This window comes from Saccostrea echinata, unplaced genomic scaffold (genome assembly GCF_033153115.1).
Source record: "Saccostrea echinata isolate AGI-Se365-2 ecotype Australia unplaced genomic scaffold, CSIRO_AGI_Sech_v1 ptg000030l, whole genome shotgun sequence".
In the NCBI taxonomy this organism is placed as follows: Eukaryota; Metazoa; Mollusca; class Bivalvia; order Ostreida; family Ostreidae; genus Saccostrea; species Saccostrea echinata.
Genome location: NW_026889779.1, coordinates 23,125,795 through 23,143,039, shown reverse-complemented (window position 1 = coordinate 23,143,039; position 17,245 = coordinate 23,125,795). Strand labels below are relative to the sequence as shown.

Here is a 17,245-nt window from a genome sequence, read left to right as displayed (position 1 = left end):
ATATACCAGAAGGACACCTTTCAACCTGATACGCAAGGTGCCTTAATCATGTAAATTCTATTTAGGCAATGGTCTTACCAGTAACTTCAAACAAAATGTAATCTGCTAGCTGCGATTTATTCCAAAATAGTACAAAATAGTGTGTCGTAGATTCCTCCCCTAACTTGATTTTAATCAGTCATTGTGTCTTTCTGTAAATGTAACATGATAATTAAGATTTATTTGTTACTCAAGAACAAAGGCAAAAGTCTTTATATTTCTGTACAAATTTACATGTAGTTATATTGAAGTTCCCAGAGGATTTATTGTCTAAGGGGCCCTAAACATTATCACATGCTCATTATGCTATGTAGATAAAGTGAAAAATATAATAGGATTGTAATTTCAGAGCAGTAATCAACGAAAAAATCATATGATGGCTACCAAGAGTCTGGTGGCCAGTCTTACAGATGTGGGGTCCTACTCCTATTCTGCCTTGTGTGCAGTATCCCTAAGTCAGCTGTTTGATGAGCAGGACAGGTGAGTTAAGAGGCATTACTTGTATGTATTGTCCAAAAACTTGTGACATGAACAGTTTTTTTTAGCTCACCTGAGCCATAGGCTGAAGTGAGCTTTTCTGATCAAAATTTGTCCGTTGTCTGTCGTCTTTGTCGTCGTTGTTGTCGTTGTCGTTGTTGTTGTAAACTTTTCACATTTTCATCTTTTTCTCAAGAACCACTGGGCCAATTTTAACCAAACTTGCCACAAAGTATCCTTGGGTGAAGGGGATTCAAGTTTGTTCAAATGAAGGGCCACGCCCTCTTTCAAGGGGAGATAATTAAGAATTAGTGAAAAAATAAATGCATCATTTAAAAATCTTCTTCTCAAAAACCATAGGGCCAGGAAAGATGAAACTCATGTGGAAGCATCTTCAGGTAGTGTACATTCAAATTTGTTCAAATCATGACCCCCGGGGGTAGGGCGGGGCCACAATGGAGGATCAAAGTTTAACATAGAAATATATAGGAAAAATCTTTAAAAATCTTCTTCTCAGGAACAACAAAGTCATGATGAGTCATATTTATATGGAAGCATCCTTAGATAGTGTAGATTCAAGTTTGTTCAAATCATGACCCTGGGGGTAGGGCATGTCCACAATGGAGGATCAAAGTTTTACATAGAAATGTATAGGAAAAATCTTTAAAAATCTTCTTCTCAAGAACAGCAAAGCCACGATGAGTCATATTTATATGGAAGCATCCTCAGGTAGTGTAGATTCTATTTTGTTTAAACCATGACCCCTGGGGGTAGGGCGTGGCCACAATGGAGGATCAAAGTTTTACATAGAAATATATAGGAAAAATCTTTAAAAATCTTCTTCTCAGGAACAACAAAGTCACGATGAGTCATATTGATATGGACGCATCCTCAGGTAGTGTAGATTCTATTTTGTTTAAACCATGACCCCTGGGGGTAGGGCGTGGCCACAATGGAGGATCAAAGTTTTACATAGAAATATATAGGAAAAATCTTTAAAAATCTTCTTCTCAGGAACAACAAAGTCACGATGAGTCATATTGATATGGATGCATCCTCAGGTAGTGTAGATTCTATTTTGTTCAAATCATGACCCCCAGGGGTAGGATGGGGCCACAATGGAGGATCAAAGTTTTACATAGAAATATATAGGAAAAATCTTTAAAAATCTTCTTCTCAAGAACAGCAAAGTCATGATGAGTCATATTTATATGGAAGCATCCTCAGGTAGTGTAGATTCAAGTTTGTTCAAATCATGACCCCTGGGGGTAGGGTGGGACCACAATGGAGAATCAAAGTTTTACATAGAAATATATAGGAAAAATCCTCTTCTCAGGAACAGCAAAGCCCAGATTGTTCATATTTATATGGAAGCATCCTCAGGTAGGGTAGATTCAGATTTATTCAGATCATGACCCCCGGGGGTAGGATGGGGCCACAATGGAGGATCAAAGTTTTACATAGAAATGTATAGGAAAAATTTTAAAAATCTTCTTCTCAGGAACAGCAAAGCCCTGATTGATCATATTTATGTGGAAGCATCCTCAGGTAGTGTAGAATCTATTTTGTTCAAATCATGACCCCCGTGGGTAGGATGGGGCCACAATGGAGGATCAAAGTCTTAAATATAAATATATAGGAAAATATCTTCTTCTGAAGAACTGCAAACCATGATTAGTCATTTTGATATGGAAGCATCCTCAGGTAGTGTAGATAAAATTTTGTTCAAACCATGACCCCCAGGGGTTGGGTGGGGCCCATTGGGGGATCGAAAGTTTTACATAAGAACATATAGAAAAAATATTTCTTCTCAAGAACAGGAAAGCTATGTTTAGTCATATTGATATGGAAGCATCCTCAGGTAGTGTAGATTCAAGTTCAAATGATGACCCATGGGATAGGGAGGAACCACAATGGGGGATAAAATTTTTACAAAGGAATATATGGGAAAATTTTTTTAAAATCTTCTCAAGTACAACAAAGCCATTTGTTATATTGACATGGAAGCATCATCAGGTAGTTTAAAATTCAAGCCCCCCTCCCTCCCCCCCCCCCCCCCCCAGGTAATCTTTTCAATACTGAACTGATTTGTGCTTTTGCCTAGCCAATGTGCTCAGGTGAGCGATGTGGCCCATGGGCCTCTTGTTTCATTGAATTTCAGTTTTTGACACTACTGATGTATTTGTAGAACTAGATCATGTAAATGTACATATATTTAATATGGCAGCTTTACAAACTGTATTAGAAGACTGCCTAAAGTTACTGAATTTGTATCTAATCCTGTTGACTTCTTGTCAATAAAACATGTTCAATTCAGCAATTGAATTAATGATATATGTATTTAATTCCAAGACTTGCATCATGATTGTCATCGTCCCAAGTCAAGAATTTCCGATCCGCTCTGCTCTAATATTTATGTGGAGTGGATCAGAAGCCTTGACTAAGGAAGATGGATGTTTGTATACACATGCTTCTTACATAATGTATGTATTGTTAGTCTGCAAGCTATTAACCTAAATGTACTTGAAATTTCCAAAGTCTCTGACTATATGCAAATAAATTAATTTTGTTTGTATTCTAGCCTCTGATTGGTTAATATCCCAAAAGGAACACAAATTATTTCTGTATAACCTGGTTTGGTATGGGGACCCCCCCCCCCCCCCCCCCCCCCTGACAACCAGCTGAATCATTTGTATCCATACAATCCTCTCATTTCCAGTCCTCGGGATTTATGGAAAATTCCAGATTTAATAAATGTACCTTTAACTTCAAACAATAATTCGATCTTACCACATGTAAACAAACAACAAGGCTTCTAGGCCTATGTATCAGTTTTTACCTCCCCTCGCTTCCCATCACTTCCGTTACTTCCGTAACTATGGTTGTATTATTGAGCGGCAAATTTGAACTAATATAAAGCAACGAAATTTTACACCCATAGTTATTTAATGATTTTAAAATTAAATTATAAGGAATGACTCTAATTCTTGGCCAAATTATTGGAGTATAACCTGGTTTGGGTCAGTTTACGCTGTTTTATAATCTGCTTCATGGATTATAAAGTGTAAACCGACCCAAACCAGGTTATACTCCAATAATTTGGCCAATAATTAGAGTCATTCCTAAATTAAACTGTCTGAAGTTTTTCAAAGAGCAAGGTTCACTTAGGACCCCCCTTTTTTTTGCTCTGTTAATTTGAAAACTACTCATATAGTTTTAGTTGACATTGCATTAAATATGACTTGGACTCTTGGAGACTGCACATCAATCTATTAAAAATGATTTAATTTTCTTGCTAGTCGATACATTTTGATGTCATAAATTGCGTTATTATTCTCATACCCTGAAAATTTCTTCAAAAATGGCCAAAAGTTTAAGGGAATTTTCAATATTTTGTATAAAGCACAACCCCTGATCCAAAGTATGCAAATTATATAATGATAGAACTGTTTCAGAAGATTATGAAATATCTTTTTATTTTTTGGATCAAGGGATGCATGTGCTCATATTTTAATTCTTTGCTGAAGATGCTCAAATACATCTGTTTTCTGCAAATTAAATTCAATACGACTGCTGTTTTATAAAGCCTGTTTTCCAATTCCTGAACTCTGAAAGGAATTTTTGATATAGAAAATAAAAGAGCTAAGTCTCTACTTTATACTGATGTTTGAAATGGGAAATAAGCATGATAAGGTGATATTCAATTACCTGGTACCAGTAATTGGTATAAGGGCAGGGCCATTTTATGCATAAAGTGAGCTTAGCTCTTTGAAAACAAATGTACAGTAATAAATAAAATATGCTTTAATTCACTTGATTTTCTTTTAATTGTTTCAAAGTGAAGTACCCAAAATATCTGAATTATTGAATCTAATAAAAGATCTAGAATTTTGTGTCTAAGCTTTGATGATTATAATAGCAATTTAAATTTTCAGTTCTTTTAAGAAGAAGACACTAGAGCAGATCATGAAGCATCTATGTCTGTCTAAGCAGGCATCGGAGTCGATCATGGTGATGATGGAGGATAATTGCTGTGATGACCCACGAGCTTTCGCTGATTCCCTCCTGGAGGAAGAATGTCTACAGAAGAATGGACTTCCTGTCATCACTGATCTAGTAACACTAGCTGTCTGTAATGGTTAGAATCATGATCAATGTATTAAACTTAAGTACATAAAAATCTGTTTCATTCCTCTGCTTTTCTCATAAAGATCATAATCCCAATGTTTAAACAATAGTATAGTTCAACTTGGTTATAAAGAAGTCTCTGGGACTTGAATTTTGCTTCCAAGCATTCAGAACTACATGTATGTTAATACTGTACGTGTACATAAATTAGCGTATTCAAAATTTTGTGCAATCACTGGGTATTGAGTTGTTGGCGTATTCATGAATTAGGGCTACACACAATCGCGCCATATATTGTATTTATAAATGATTTATTAGCGGTATCATGAATTAGCACATCGTTGAATTCATCTTAAAGAGAATATCAGTAACTTCTTACCAAGACTATGCAAGGTATAATTTATGTTACTTAATGTAATTTTTCACTGTAATCTTTCCACTTAAGAGGACAGTGGCACAAATTGTAAGTCTTCATTATTTAATTATTTGATTCACATTTTGTTATGAAAGTATATAAGAATTACTTTTCAAGTTTTAATTTGCTCTTTCAATTATAAATTTAATGCATAATATTCTTAATGCAAAATATGTTCACTGTGTGCTATGATGGATAAAATTTTGAATGAGATTTGAATTTGAAATTCCACTTGTTCACTGGGACAAGATTTATGTCTTTGCACAGACCTAGGTTCTGATTTTAAATTGGCTTTGGCAATTAAACAACCACAATTGTCTTTCCTTCCACCACTGTAAACCAAATTTTGGTGTAAAGTTTTGATTCACAATCCAAACTTGATTTCCACACCCAGGCTGTCAATTTTTACAACAAAATGTAACATTTCTTACAAAAGTTAATGGTAATGTTTGAAAGGACATCCAATCCAAGTTAAGCTTTTTGTTTTTAACCGTTAAGAAAACATGCATTAAACTGTTCATTTGTAGGTGTTAATTATAAGTGTAACAATACGGCTAAGGCAAATCGTGGTATATCATGATACACTGGAACTGTATCACGATCGATACACATCACAATATTTCACCTTTCATAATTTTCTATATAATTTGTGTGTCTCTGTTTTGAGTTGAGAAATTCTCTATCACAATGTGAAAAGATAAAAATTGTGGATTATTTCTTCAGTTCAGAAATACATAAAGCAACATTTAATGAGCCCTGAACACAATAAAAACAGCAGAAGGGAATAAAGAAAGTCATTTAAATGAAGGTTTAATTGAAAAGAAATAGAATAAAATGCTTAAAATGTTCTAAATCATTTTCACAGCTATATAGTTTTTGTACTGTGATATGGTACAATTTTTTCATATATTGCGGTATATCAGCCTGTTGTTATACTCCTAATGATAACATGTGCCTCCTCACAGCTAAACAGTTTTCATTCTTAAAACTGCTCATAACATCAATGATATAAATTAATTTTTAATCGCATTTATATTTTTCCAGGTTTATTATTTCAACATTGAAAAAAAAAACTTCTAATAACAATTTAAATTTGTAATCATCATAATTTGTGCAATTGTTAAACAGCAACTTATTTCAGTCTGACATAATGAAATTGATATTGTTGAAAGTAATAATTAATGTGTTTGTTGTCTTGAGTAACATGCACAAATTATCAGTTATGTTTATGGACACCAATGCAAAGCTTTTATAATATTAGTGATTTAGCTATCGAAATGCTTTCTGAATCCAGGAAATAGATAAGTAGGATATTACTGAAAAATATTGAATCTGTTGTAAATGTCCATCTTTATCTCAAAGTAATGTTTGATTGAATATGCTTATTACAGTCACGTCATCTCTCTGGTACACAATGTTGTAGAAGATTTGGGAACAATCACATCCCTGATGGCAGTTTGAAAAAAAAAATATATGGGATATGCTCTATAACAAATAGGCATTTGTGTTGGTATGTTGTAGTATCTGTTTCAGGATAAGTAAAGAGTGATAAATTGTTTATTTGTAGGTCATTATGATGCCCGGATGAGAACTTTGATAAAATATATTGCCTGGCAAATAAGGATCAACTGGGACCAGGTAGAGGATATTGAGTCTTTGTTAGCTGATTCACTGGAGGCCCGGGAATATAAACTGTCGGAGTAAGTGAACGGACAAGACAGTATAGAGACATGGTTAACAGACAAGACATTATAGAGACATAGTCAACAGACCGACAGTAAAGAGACATAGTCAACAGACATGACAGTATAGAGACATAGTCAACAGACAGACAGCATAAAGGCGTAGTCAACAGACAGATAGTATAGAGACATAGTCAACAGACAGATAGTATAGAGACATAGTCAATGTACAGACAGTATAGAGACATAGTCAACAGACAGACAGTATACAGACATAGTCAACAAACAAGACAGTATACAGACATAGTCAACAGACAGACAGTATACAGACATAGTCAACAGACATGACAGTATACAGACATAGTCAACAGACAGACAGCATAAAGGCGTAGTCAACAGACATGACAGTATACAGACATAGTCAACAGACAGACAGCATAAAGGCGTAGTCAACAGACATGACAGTATAGAGACATAGTCAACAGACAGACAGCATAAAGGCGTAGTCAACAGACAGATAGTAGACAAGACAGTATACAGACATAGTCATCAGACAAGACAGTATACAAACATAGTCAACAGACAGACAGTATACAGATATAGTCAACAGACAAGACAGTATACAGACATAGTCAATGGACAGACAGTATAGAGACATAGTCAACAGACAGACAGTTTACAGACATGTTCAACAGACAAGACAGTATACAGACATGTTCAACAGACAGACAGTATAGAAACTTAGTCAACAGACAGACAGTATACAGGCATAGTCAAAAGACAAGGCAGTATAGAGAAATAGTCAACAGACAGACAGTATACAGACATAGTCAACAGACAGACAGTATAGAGAGACATAGTCAACACAGTTAGCAACAGACAGAGACATAGTCAATAGGCAGAAAGTATTGACAGACACAATCAATATACAGACAGTATACTCTGACACTGTCAACAGACAGACAATATAGAAAGACACAGTCAACAACAGACAGTAAAGATAGACATAGTCATTAGACAGAAAGTTTTGACTAACACAGTCAACAGACAGACAGTATAGACTGACACACTCAACAGACAGTCAGTATAGACTGACATAGTCAACAGAAAGACAGTTAAGACTGAATTTGGCAACAGACTATATAGACTGACATGGTCAACAGATATTGAGTATAGACTAAGACAGTAAACAGACAGATGTATAGACAAACACAGTCAACAGACAGACAGTAGAGATAAACACATGAAACAGACAGACATTATAGAAAGACAGTAAAGACTGACGTAGTCAACAGACAGACAGTATAGAATGACCTAGTCAACAGACAGACAGTATAGATTGACCTAGTCAACAGACACACAGTATAGATTGACCTAGTCAACAGACACACGGTAAAAATTGACATAGTCAACAGACACACAGTAAAGATTGACATAGTCAACACACATACAATATATGTTGACATTAGACAGAAACCATGCTGACATGATTGTCAACACACAGATCTCGTCAGTAGACTGATAATCAGACAACAGAAGTTGTCAACAGACAGACAATCATACAATATACAGAGTCAGTAGAAAGATTTTTGTTATTAGACAGACACAAAAACTAACTTTAAGACTGACAAAAGAGAAACAAACTTACATGTATGATTTCAGCATCATGAGTAGGATTGAAGTTAGATTTTGAACTTAGGAAATTTATATTTAAACTGTTTACTAACTTTTTACTAAAAAAAAACTTTATACTTTAGTTTCAATTACAGACTTTTCTGAATGTACATTAAGAATATTTCTATTTAGAATACTAGCTTGCAAACCAAACAACAATATATTGTAATAATTTCTCCAACAATTGCTTTCATAACTGCTTACCAGAAAAAGGAGGTACTGGTATTGTGAATGTTGTATTGAATATACACACAATTGATTATACATGTAGCTATAGTTCACTTCTCATTCACTTTTTATTTATTTCTTTATTTGTTTATTGCTTCAATCCTTCTTTACATTTAGACATAAGATTCTAAATCTATAAATATTGCTATAGTGTAATTGTATTCAACTGTACCTTTGGGTAATATGTTTAATTTTTTTTATGAAAATGTATAAAGCTTGAGCATTCAGATTTTTTTAAATAGATCATTTCTCATATTTTATGCATCTTCATTTTAATTGATTTATTAAATATAAATATTAAGCATGTTTGTTCTAGAAATCAGTATCCTTTAGAATTTTATTCATGTAAATGTCCTAACATTTCCCAATATCAAAATTATTTTTGAGGTCGTACATCAGTATTAAAATGGATGTACATGTTCATAAATCTTTATCATCATATAACTTTTTTTGTTTATGTCCATATGTTTAAAGTGTATGGTTTAAAAAAAATTAGGTACACATTGTATTTATTTGGATAAAAAAAATTAAATATTTTTTCTTTACCTAAATTATACCAATACTAAAAATTGCCTAATTTTTAACCTCAAATCTTAGGGAAATGGGGGAAGTTGATTTTAAATGCACATCTACATATTAGTATTTCTAACTTTGATCATATTGTCAAAAATATGCAAAATTGTGGATCATTTCTCATAAAAATATTAGTACTTACATGTAATTTTATTGAAAATGTAACAATATATTCCATGATGGAAATATTGCTTCAAAGTATGAACATATCATTTGGTAAATGTTGCAGGGAAGAGGAAAAAGAGAAAGCCAAAACAGATAAGCGCAAGAAGATAAAAAGAATAGCTCTGATTGGTTTAGCAACAGTTGGAGGAGGAACTCTGATTGGTTAGTACTCACTCTTTAAACAAAGATTAGGGATGATCAGATATGTCAGATGTAAGATTCATTGTTAGGGCTGCACAATAATATCAATATTCTGGTATATTGTGATTCATTAACAAAAAATATCGTATTGCGATATGTTTTTCCAGTACCGGTATGTCAGTAAAATGCTTGGGCTTGGGATTTCTAAAAAAAAAATATGAAATTTAAGATGCCAGAAATGCTTTTAATCATGCCAAACAATAAGGGTTGTATTTTGATGCAAAACTGAAGTCTTTTTTTGCTATAAGGTATTTATAACACAAATGTTTATTCACTCTGATTATAAATGAAGGTTAATAAAATAAGAAAAGAGCATTTTAACTGTTATTAAAAATATTGCAATACATATTGCAATACAGTTTAAAATATCGCAATATATTGCAATAAAATTCCCAACCGATACTCGGCCCTATTCATTGTTATCTTGGCCAATTTTATACATTTTTTTCGACCATTGACAAATATGGTAATTTCAAAATGCACAAATTAATGTCTTATAATTTTGCAACAAAGTATTTTGTAAATTTTTTAATATAATACTTCCTTTATTTAATTTTCATGGTTAGATATTTTTCCTGTTCTGTTCACATGTTGTTTCATTTTCCAGGATTGACAGGGGGCTTAGCAGCTCCTCTAGTGGCAGCAGGTGCTGGGGCGATTATCGGGGGTGCTGGGGCAGCCGCTCTAGGGTCTACAGCAGGCGTGGCAATCATTGGGTCTCTGTTTGGGGTGGCTGGTGCAGGGCTAGGGGGTAAGTGTGCACTACTGATGAGAATTAAATACAGTATTCTGGCTTCAAGGATGGAAAGGGGGAAAATAATTAGGGCAGAAAATGCTATGAATAAAACAGTTTGTTTATGTAATTTACATATGTGAAAGTCAATAAATCCAGAATGCAAATGTGACTGTTCAGTTGTAGGATTCTATGAACTAGATCTTGTGTTCCATAAAAAATTGAACTCTTAGTTGAGTCATTGCTTATCAAACATATAGAAGGATCTTCCTTCAACAAATATGTAGAAATGATAGAGGGATTCAGAATTATTCTCTTATTTAGGATACAAAATGAAGAGGCGATTTGGGGCTGTTGAGGAATTTAAGTTTGAGCCATTAATGATGGACGGAAAACAGCTACATGTGACCATTGCCGTCACAGGATGGTTGTCCAAGGAAATGCCAGGTTAGTCTTCTATGTGATGTAAAAATATCAAAAACTGAAAAAGAGATTCTATTTTTCACAAAATGATGTGGCATCTTCTCTTTCAAACAATCTTTAAGTGTGTAATAAATTAACTTAGCCAATTAACAAAACAAACAAGGCAAGATGTGGAAAGTTCAGAAATTGAATTTCATTCTTTTTCTTCAACAATCTTTTGAATTGTAAGACATATCTATCGATACATAAAGAACTTGGATTAACACTCCATTTCAGACTTTAAGATGCCGTGGCAGTCGCTGGCAGAGTCCCGTGAGCAGTACAGCCTGAGGTGGGAGACTAAGTACCTGATGGATCTGGGAGAAGCCTTCGATTATATCCTTAATGGAGCCATGGGCATGGCAACACAGGAGGCTCTCAAGTACACCATTGTGTCTGGTAAACAAGTATATCATAGTGGCAGGTAAACAAGTACACCATAGTGTCTAGTAAACAATAATACCATAGTGTCTGGTAAACAAGTACAATGTACACCATTGTGTCTGGTAAACAAGTATATCATAGTGTCTGGTAAACAAGTATACACACCATAGTGTCTGGTAAACAAGTACACCATAGCATCTGGTAAACAAATACACCATAGTGTCTGGTAAACAAATACACCATAGTGTCTGGTAAACAAGTACACCATAGTGTCTGGTAAAAAAGTACACCATAGTGTCTGGTAAACAAGTACACCATAGTGTCTGGTAAACAAGTACACCATGGTGTCTGGTAAACAAGTACACCATAGTATCTGGTAAACAAGTACACCATAGTATCTGGTAAACAAGTACACCATTGTGTCTGGTAAACAAGTATATCATAGTGTCTGGTAAACAAGTACACCATAGTATCTGGTAAACAAGTACACTATAGTTTCTGGTAAACAAGTATATCATAGTGTCTTGTAAACAAGTACACCATTGTGTCTGGTAAACAAGTACACCATAGTGTCTGGTAAACAAGTACACCATAGTGTCTGGTAAACAAGTACACCATTGTGTCTGGTAAACAGGTACACTATAGTGTCTGGTAAACAAGTACACCATTGTGTCTGGTAAATAAGATTGTTGAAAGCAATAGAGTGAAAGTTCACCTGGAAACTTTAAGGACTAACTTTTCCACTAAACAATTATTATACAGGGTATATGTATTCATTATATAACATAAATGGTGAAATAAAATAAAGCATTGAATTGTAAAATTTTTTACGTTTATCATGTCATAATACTGACAGCTATGCTTATAAATTCAATAAGCATGTTAATGCCTTTTTAAAATATGATTGCACTGTGTCCAAGATATAATACAATGATCATCCAAATTTATCGTTCAATACATAAACAGTAAAACTGGTTTACCGCTAGTACAAACATGAATATTGCAAATTTAAGGATACAGTGAAGTTTTTGTGGATCCCCAATGAAGAATATACCCAGCCTGTAGTAAGTTAAATTCACAGATCCCCAAGACTACGCTACAAAGAAAGTTTCTGTGCATTTCCAATATCGTGGTAAATTCTCTTTGAATGGAATAGAACTTTTAAAGCAATACACACCATATCTATAGCTAAATTGAGGGAGCAACAGTTACTGTTCACTGTGAGCCTGAATTTTGATTTTCACTTAAGACATTGGACTATGATGTTTAATATTTCTGAAGTTGACATTGTAATAATTTTGACCTCCTTGTCTGTGTTATGGTGAATTCAACATTTTTTCAATACACTTTGTATGAAAAATAGATATTGAATGTACTAAAAATTGGAGATACATTACACATAATTGATGCTAATCAATCATACAAGTACATGTATTAACTTGTTAAATGGTGTGCATACAAAAATTTCGATAAAAGTAAGATTTGTTGCAAGCATAATATTTATTGATAATATTTAAATTCCAGCTTATTTTTGTAGGTCTTCTGACAGCCATAGCCTGGCCCTCTGCTCTGTTGTCTGCAGCCAATGTTCTAGATAATCCCTGGAACGTGTGTATCCAGAGAGCGACATCTACTGGGAAAGAATTAGCTGAGGCACTACTGGCCAGACAGCAGGTAATCTAGTCTGCTATGATTTACTAACATCTTCTGGGAAAGAACTAGCTGAGGCACTACTGGCCAGTCAGCAGCTAATCTAATCTGCTATGATATGCTAACATCTACAGGGAAAGAATTAGCTGAGGCACTACTGGCCAGACAGCAGGTAATTTAGTCTGCTATGATATGCTAACAGGGAACGAACTAGCTGAGGCATTGTGGCCAGTCAGCAGTTAATCTAATCTGCTATGATATGCTAACATCTACAAGGAAAGAATTAGCTGAGGCACTACTGGCCAGACAGCAGGTAATTTAGTCTGCTATGATATGCTTACATCTACAGGGAACGAACTAACCGAGGGACTGCTGGCCAGTCACAGGTAATCTAGTCTGCTATGATATGCTAACATATGCAGGGAAAGAATTAGCCGAGGCTCTACTGACCAGACAGCAGGTAATGAAGATCAAGCAGGAGAGTAGTATCTAGTCCTGGAATGGAGATAGGGTGTCCCTGTTCATCTTTCAGAGAATTATCTGTTTCTTCAAAAATGATATGCTAACAGTATATTGATGTTAAATGTGAAGATGTAAAAGTGCTCTCAAAGTACATTGCCATGCACAACTTCTACAACATTAAGCACAAATATGGATTACTGTTGTACTACTAGTCAGAACTGATAAGCTGAATGCTAAGGACATTTTTGTAATGAGTCCGCTTTTTGTACAGGGAAATCGACCTGTCACCTTGATTGGATACAGTCTTGGTGCTAGAGTCATCTTCTCTTGTTTGGAGGAAATGGTAAAGAGAAAAGGTATGTAAATTTGGCAAAGATTTAATGAAATCCCTTGCAGTGTAAGTGTAAATTTCCTTACAATACCAGTCAAGTCTACTTCCAGAGAACATTAAACTGTCTTCATTACCAGACCTTGTTTATTTTGTATATGATACAGTTTTCTTTTGGTTCCTGCATCTGGGAGCAATGAAGACAGGAAGTCCTGTACAAGTTGATTAATGTCAGAGAAACAAATCTTTTCCAGGCTGTGAGGGGATAGTGGAGGATGTAGTTTTACTGGGGGCACCTGTTTCTGGGAGTGTCAAGCAGTGGGAGAAGCTGAGCCATGTTGTAGCAGGCCGAATTATAAATGGATACACCAAGTAAATCCTCCAAAATACTGTGTACTCAGTGTATAGATAAATGTACAGTTATTGTTAAACATGTTTCTATTTGCTTATATATTCTTTATATTAATATAAAAAATATGTATCAGAATTCCAAAAATACATTATATTGACATGTTTGTCAGATGTACAAATGTAACTCAAAATAATTTGTGATATAGGGGAGATTGGCTGCTAAAGTTCCTGTTCCGAACTGCTAATGTGCACTTCACAACAGTGGCAGGTCTAGGACCCGTCAAGTGGAATAATCGCCGCATGCACAACATAGACCTAAGTGATGTAGTAAGTGCCAGTGTCAGGTCACACATAAATTTTAAGCGCTGAAATCTGAACAATACTCACACATGATACCATTTTAAAAATTTGTTGACTACAGTTCATTTATAACACATTAAAAATTTCTTTGCTCAATTTCAGTTACATGTTTTCATTTTCATCTATATGCTGAGTGAAAGGATATGTACAAATGTCTGCTTTTTTTTTCAAAAGGCATCGAGAATTTGGTTTAAAGTATAAATAAATAATCCCATCAGAAAGTTGTTTAGTTAATCAGATGCCAGAAGTTAAATCTTTTCAGCAATTTTGTTAAGTATTTCAGTTAAAGCAGTATATGGGTACTTAAGGTATACATTTTTTTTCTTTGATGTATTTAGGTATCTGGACACAGAGACTACATGAAGCAGCTGCCAACTATTTTGAAGGTTGTAGGGATAAGAACCAAGGAAGCTATGGTGAGAGGTAAAGTACCTCCCCATAAACTCTTTCCCAAGTCTGAAAGCTGTGATAGCTTCACTAGTAGTGAGGAGGAGACAGAGGAGGGACCACAGAGTAGTAAGGGGCACAGTGGGAAAGACTCAAAGTCTACCAAAAACCAGAGTGACCAGGGAGAGGAAGAGAAAAAAGAGGTGGATCGAAGTGGATACAAAGGGGCTGAGATAGTGAAGAAAAGTGAAGGGGCCCAAGAAGAAGTCAGTACTGGTGGTGTAGAGGGTGATAAAAGCAACAGCCAGTTAAGTTCTGATGGATCACTACCGGCAACTCAAGCAGGGACGGATAGAAAGAACAGCAGTAATACCAAGTCAGAGGAATATATCAACTCAGTCTGTGATAGAAATAAAACAGATAAAGGAGATGTTAACTGTAATAGTAAGAATCAAGAAAACAAGGTGGAGCATCCACCGATTGAAAGCAGTGGAGAAGTGGAAAGCCAGGGTTCTAAAGAGAGAGCTCTTCCTGTTACTGATTTACCAGAGACATGTCAATCTGGAGTCAATAATAATGGTGCTGATCCTGTCACTAGTAAACCTTCACAACTGTCTGTTAACAGCACAGAGGGGGAGAGGACCAACACCTAAAACTGATTTATAACTAAGTTGTATGCAGATTAATTGTTTACACTTGTAAAATATACTACTGATGCTGCAGTAGTGATATCGGCAGGTAAAACTTCTTGTTTTCAATTTATTTGCATTATATTTTTTTACATTTGATGAAGATTATTCAGATTTATCCTTTGGAGTTCCCTAAGAATTACCACTTTGAAAATGTTTGCAATTGGCTTTGTATGCTAGAAAGGCTTGAATGTCATAGATGTATAGCATATTCTCCCAGTTACTTTTTCTACAGCTATATGTATAATAAAAAGACTGACAAGCAGAATATTGAAAGTATCTCAACGAATTAATCAAATAAGCAATTTTTATGTTATACATCATGCAGATCTAATTATGTATTCCTTTGTTAATGTATCAGTTAACTTATAGGTTATTTTTGAAATGGGTAAATGTTTTAATTTTGATATGTCACAAAAATTATGGTTCTTTTAAGGAGGATTTAGATATCCTCATAATCATAATTTCTTTTTTAAAGAAAGTAGATCTACATGTACAGCAGAATTTAATGTCAATCTCATATCAATTGTCCTGTCCATGTACGGCCTGGGGTGGTTTACCCTTTAAAGCACACGTACTTGTCTTGTATGCTGTAGATCTATAGTTTGAACCAGGTATGGGTTTCAATTATTTTTCTTCATCGCTTGTACACATCAAGTGCTATTGATCGTTAAGTGCCATTTATTGTAACACTATCCAGAGATTTTAGTGCCATTTTTTATACACAAATTTAATCATATTAACCCAATATTTTTTACCATTACCTCATTGTGTTATGCTTTCTAAAGCCTTTATAGTTCAAGAAAGAAAATAGAGATATCATTTATGAACAGCTATAGAGTTTTATTATCTCATAGCAACACAAGTTACCAAATGTATTTTGCAAAAGTTTGACAAGTTACCATATGTGTATGCAAAGATTTGACACACAAGTTACCAAATGTATTTGCAAAGGTTTGACACACAAGTTACCAAATGTATTTGCAAAGGTTTGATACACAAGTTACCACAAGTTGCATAGATTTGACACAGAATCTGTAATATCATGAAGTCTGATGCTTTCTATGCTTCTACTACAATCTTGGTGCTATTATTTTTTTCCTATATTTTTGTTACTAATAGAGACTTTAACATGTACATGAATGTCTTTGTGATAATCTCTCTCTGATTTAGTTGGTATATACATGTATAGCTGATTTTGTTACTGTTAGAAACAAATCCAAGCAGAATTCAGTTTATCCCAGGGTTACTGTCTTCCACACATGCTTTATTGTACCCAAAGGCAATGCAAGAGATTTTCACAAATAAATGCATGTATACATGAGGCCTCAGATTTATATGGTTTTGTGCAATGATATTTTAATTTCAATAATAAATTATTTACAGAACTTCTAGTCTTACTTTATATATATATATATATATATATATATATATATATATATATATATATATATATATATATATATATATATATATATATATATATATATATATATATACTTGGCTACAGCATTGACAGTTTTTAGCTCACCTTAGCAGAAAGCTCATATGAGCTTTTCTGATCACATTTTGGCTGGCATCTGTCCATTGTTTACTTCTTAAGACCACTGGGCCCATTTCAAACAAATTTGCCACAAAGCATCCTTTGGTGAAGGGGATTCAAGTTTGTTCAAATGAAAGGCCACACCTCTTTCAAGGGGAGATAATTAAGAATTATTGAAAATAATGGTGTCTTTTAGAAATCTTCTCAAGTACCACTGGGCCAAAAAAGATGAAACTTTTGTGAAAGCTTCATTACATAATGTACGTTTGTTCAAATCATGACCCACGGGTATGGTGGGGCTACAAAAATGGGGT

The 17,245-nt window shown here is 34.4% G+C and overlaps 1 protein-coding gene across 1 annotated transcript; it reads left to right on the top strand.

Annotated features, from left to right (window-relative positions):
• Positions 1-388: 388 nt before the first annotated feature.
• LOC133197551 (transmembrane and coiled-coil domain-containing protein 4-like) lies at positions 389-15,774 on the top strand. Its single transcript, XM_061333640.1, has 12 exons — positions 389-519; positions 4,452-4,654; positions 6,627-6,759; positions 9,446-9,543; positions 10,190-10,333; positions 10,640-10,762; positions 11,015-11,176; positions 12,699-12,835; positions 13,545-13,629; positions 13,856-13,973; positions 14,159-14,279; positions 14,651-15,774. The coding sequence occupies exons 1-12, from the start codon at positions 413-415 to the stop codon at positions 15,350-15,352; spliced, it is 2,133 nt and encodes a 710-aa protein (XP_061189624.1). The 5' UTR covers positions 389-412; the 3' UTR covers positions 15,353-15,774.
• The last annotated feature ends 1,471 nt before the right edge of the window (positions 15,775-17,245 follow it).

Bases quoted from the DNA above. Each gene is read 5' to 3' on its own strand.
- LOC133197551 (XM_061333640.1), top strand. From the start codon at position 413: ATGATGGCTACCAAGAGTCTGGTGGCCAGTCTTACAGATGTGGGGTCC. The intron at 6,760-9,445 runs GTAAGTGAACGG...TAAATGTTGCAG, and splicing joins CGGGAATATAAACTGTCGGA to GGAAGAGGAAAAAGAGAAAG. The intron at 12,836-13,544 runs GTAATCTAGTCT...CTTTTTGTACAG, and splicing joins CACTACTGGCCAGACAGCAG to GGAAATCGACCTGTCACCTT.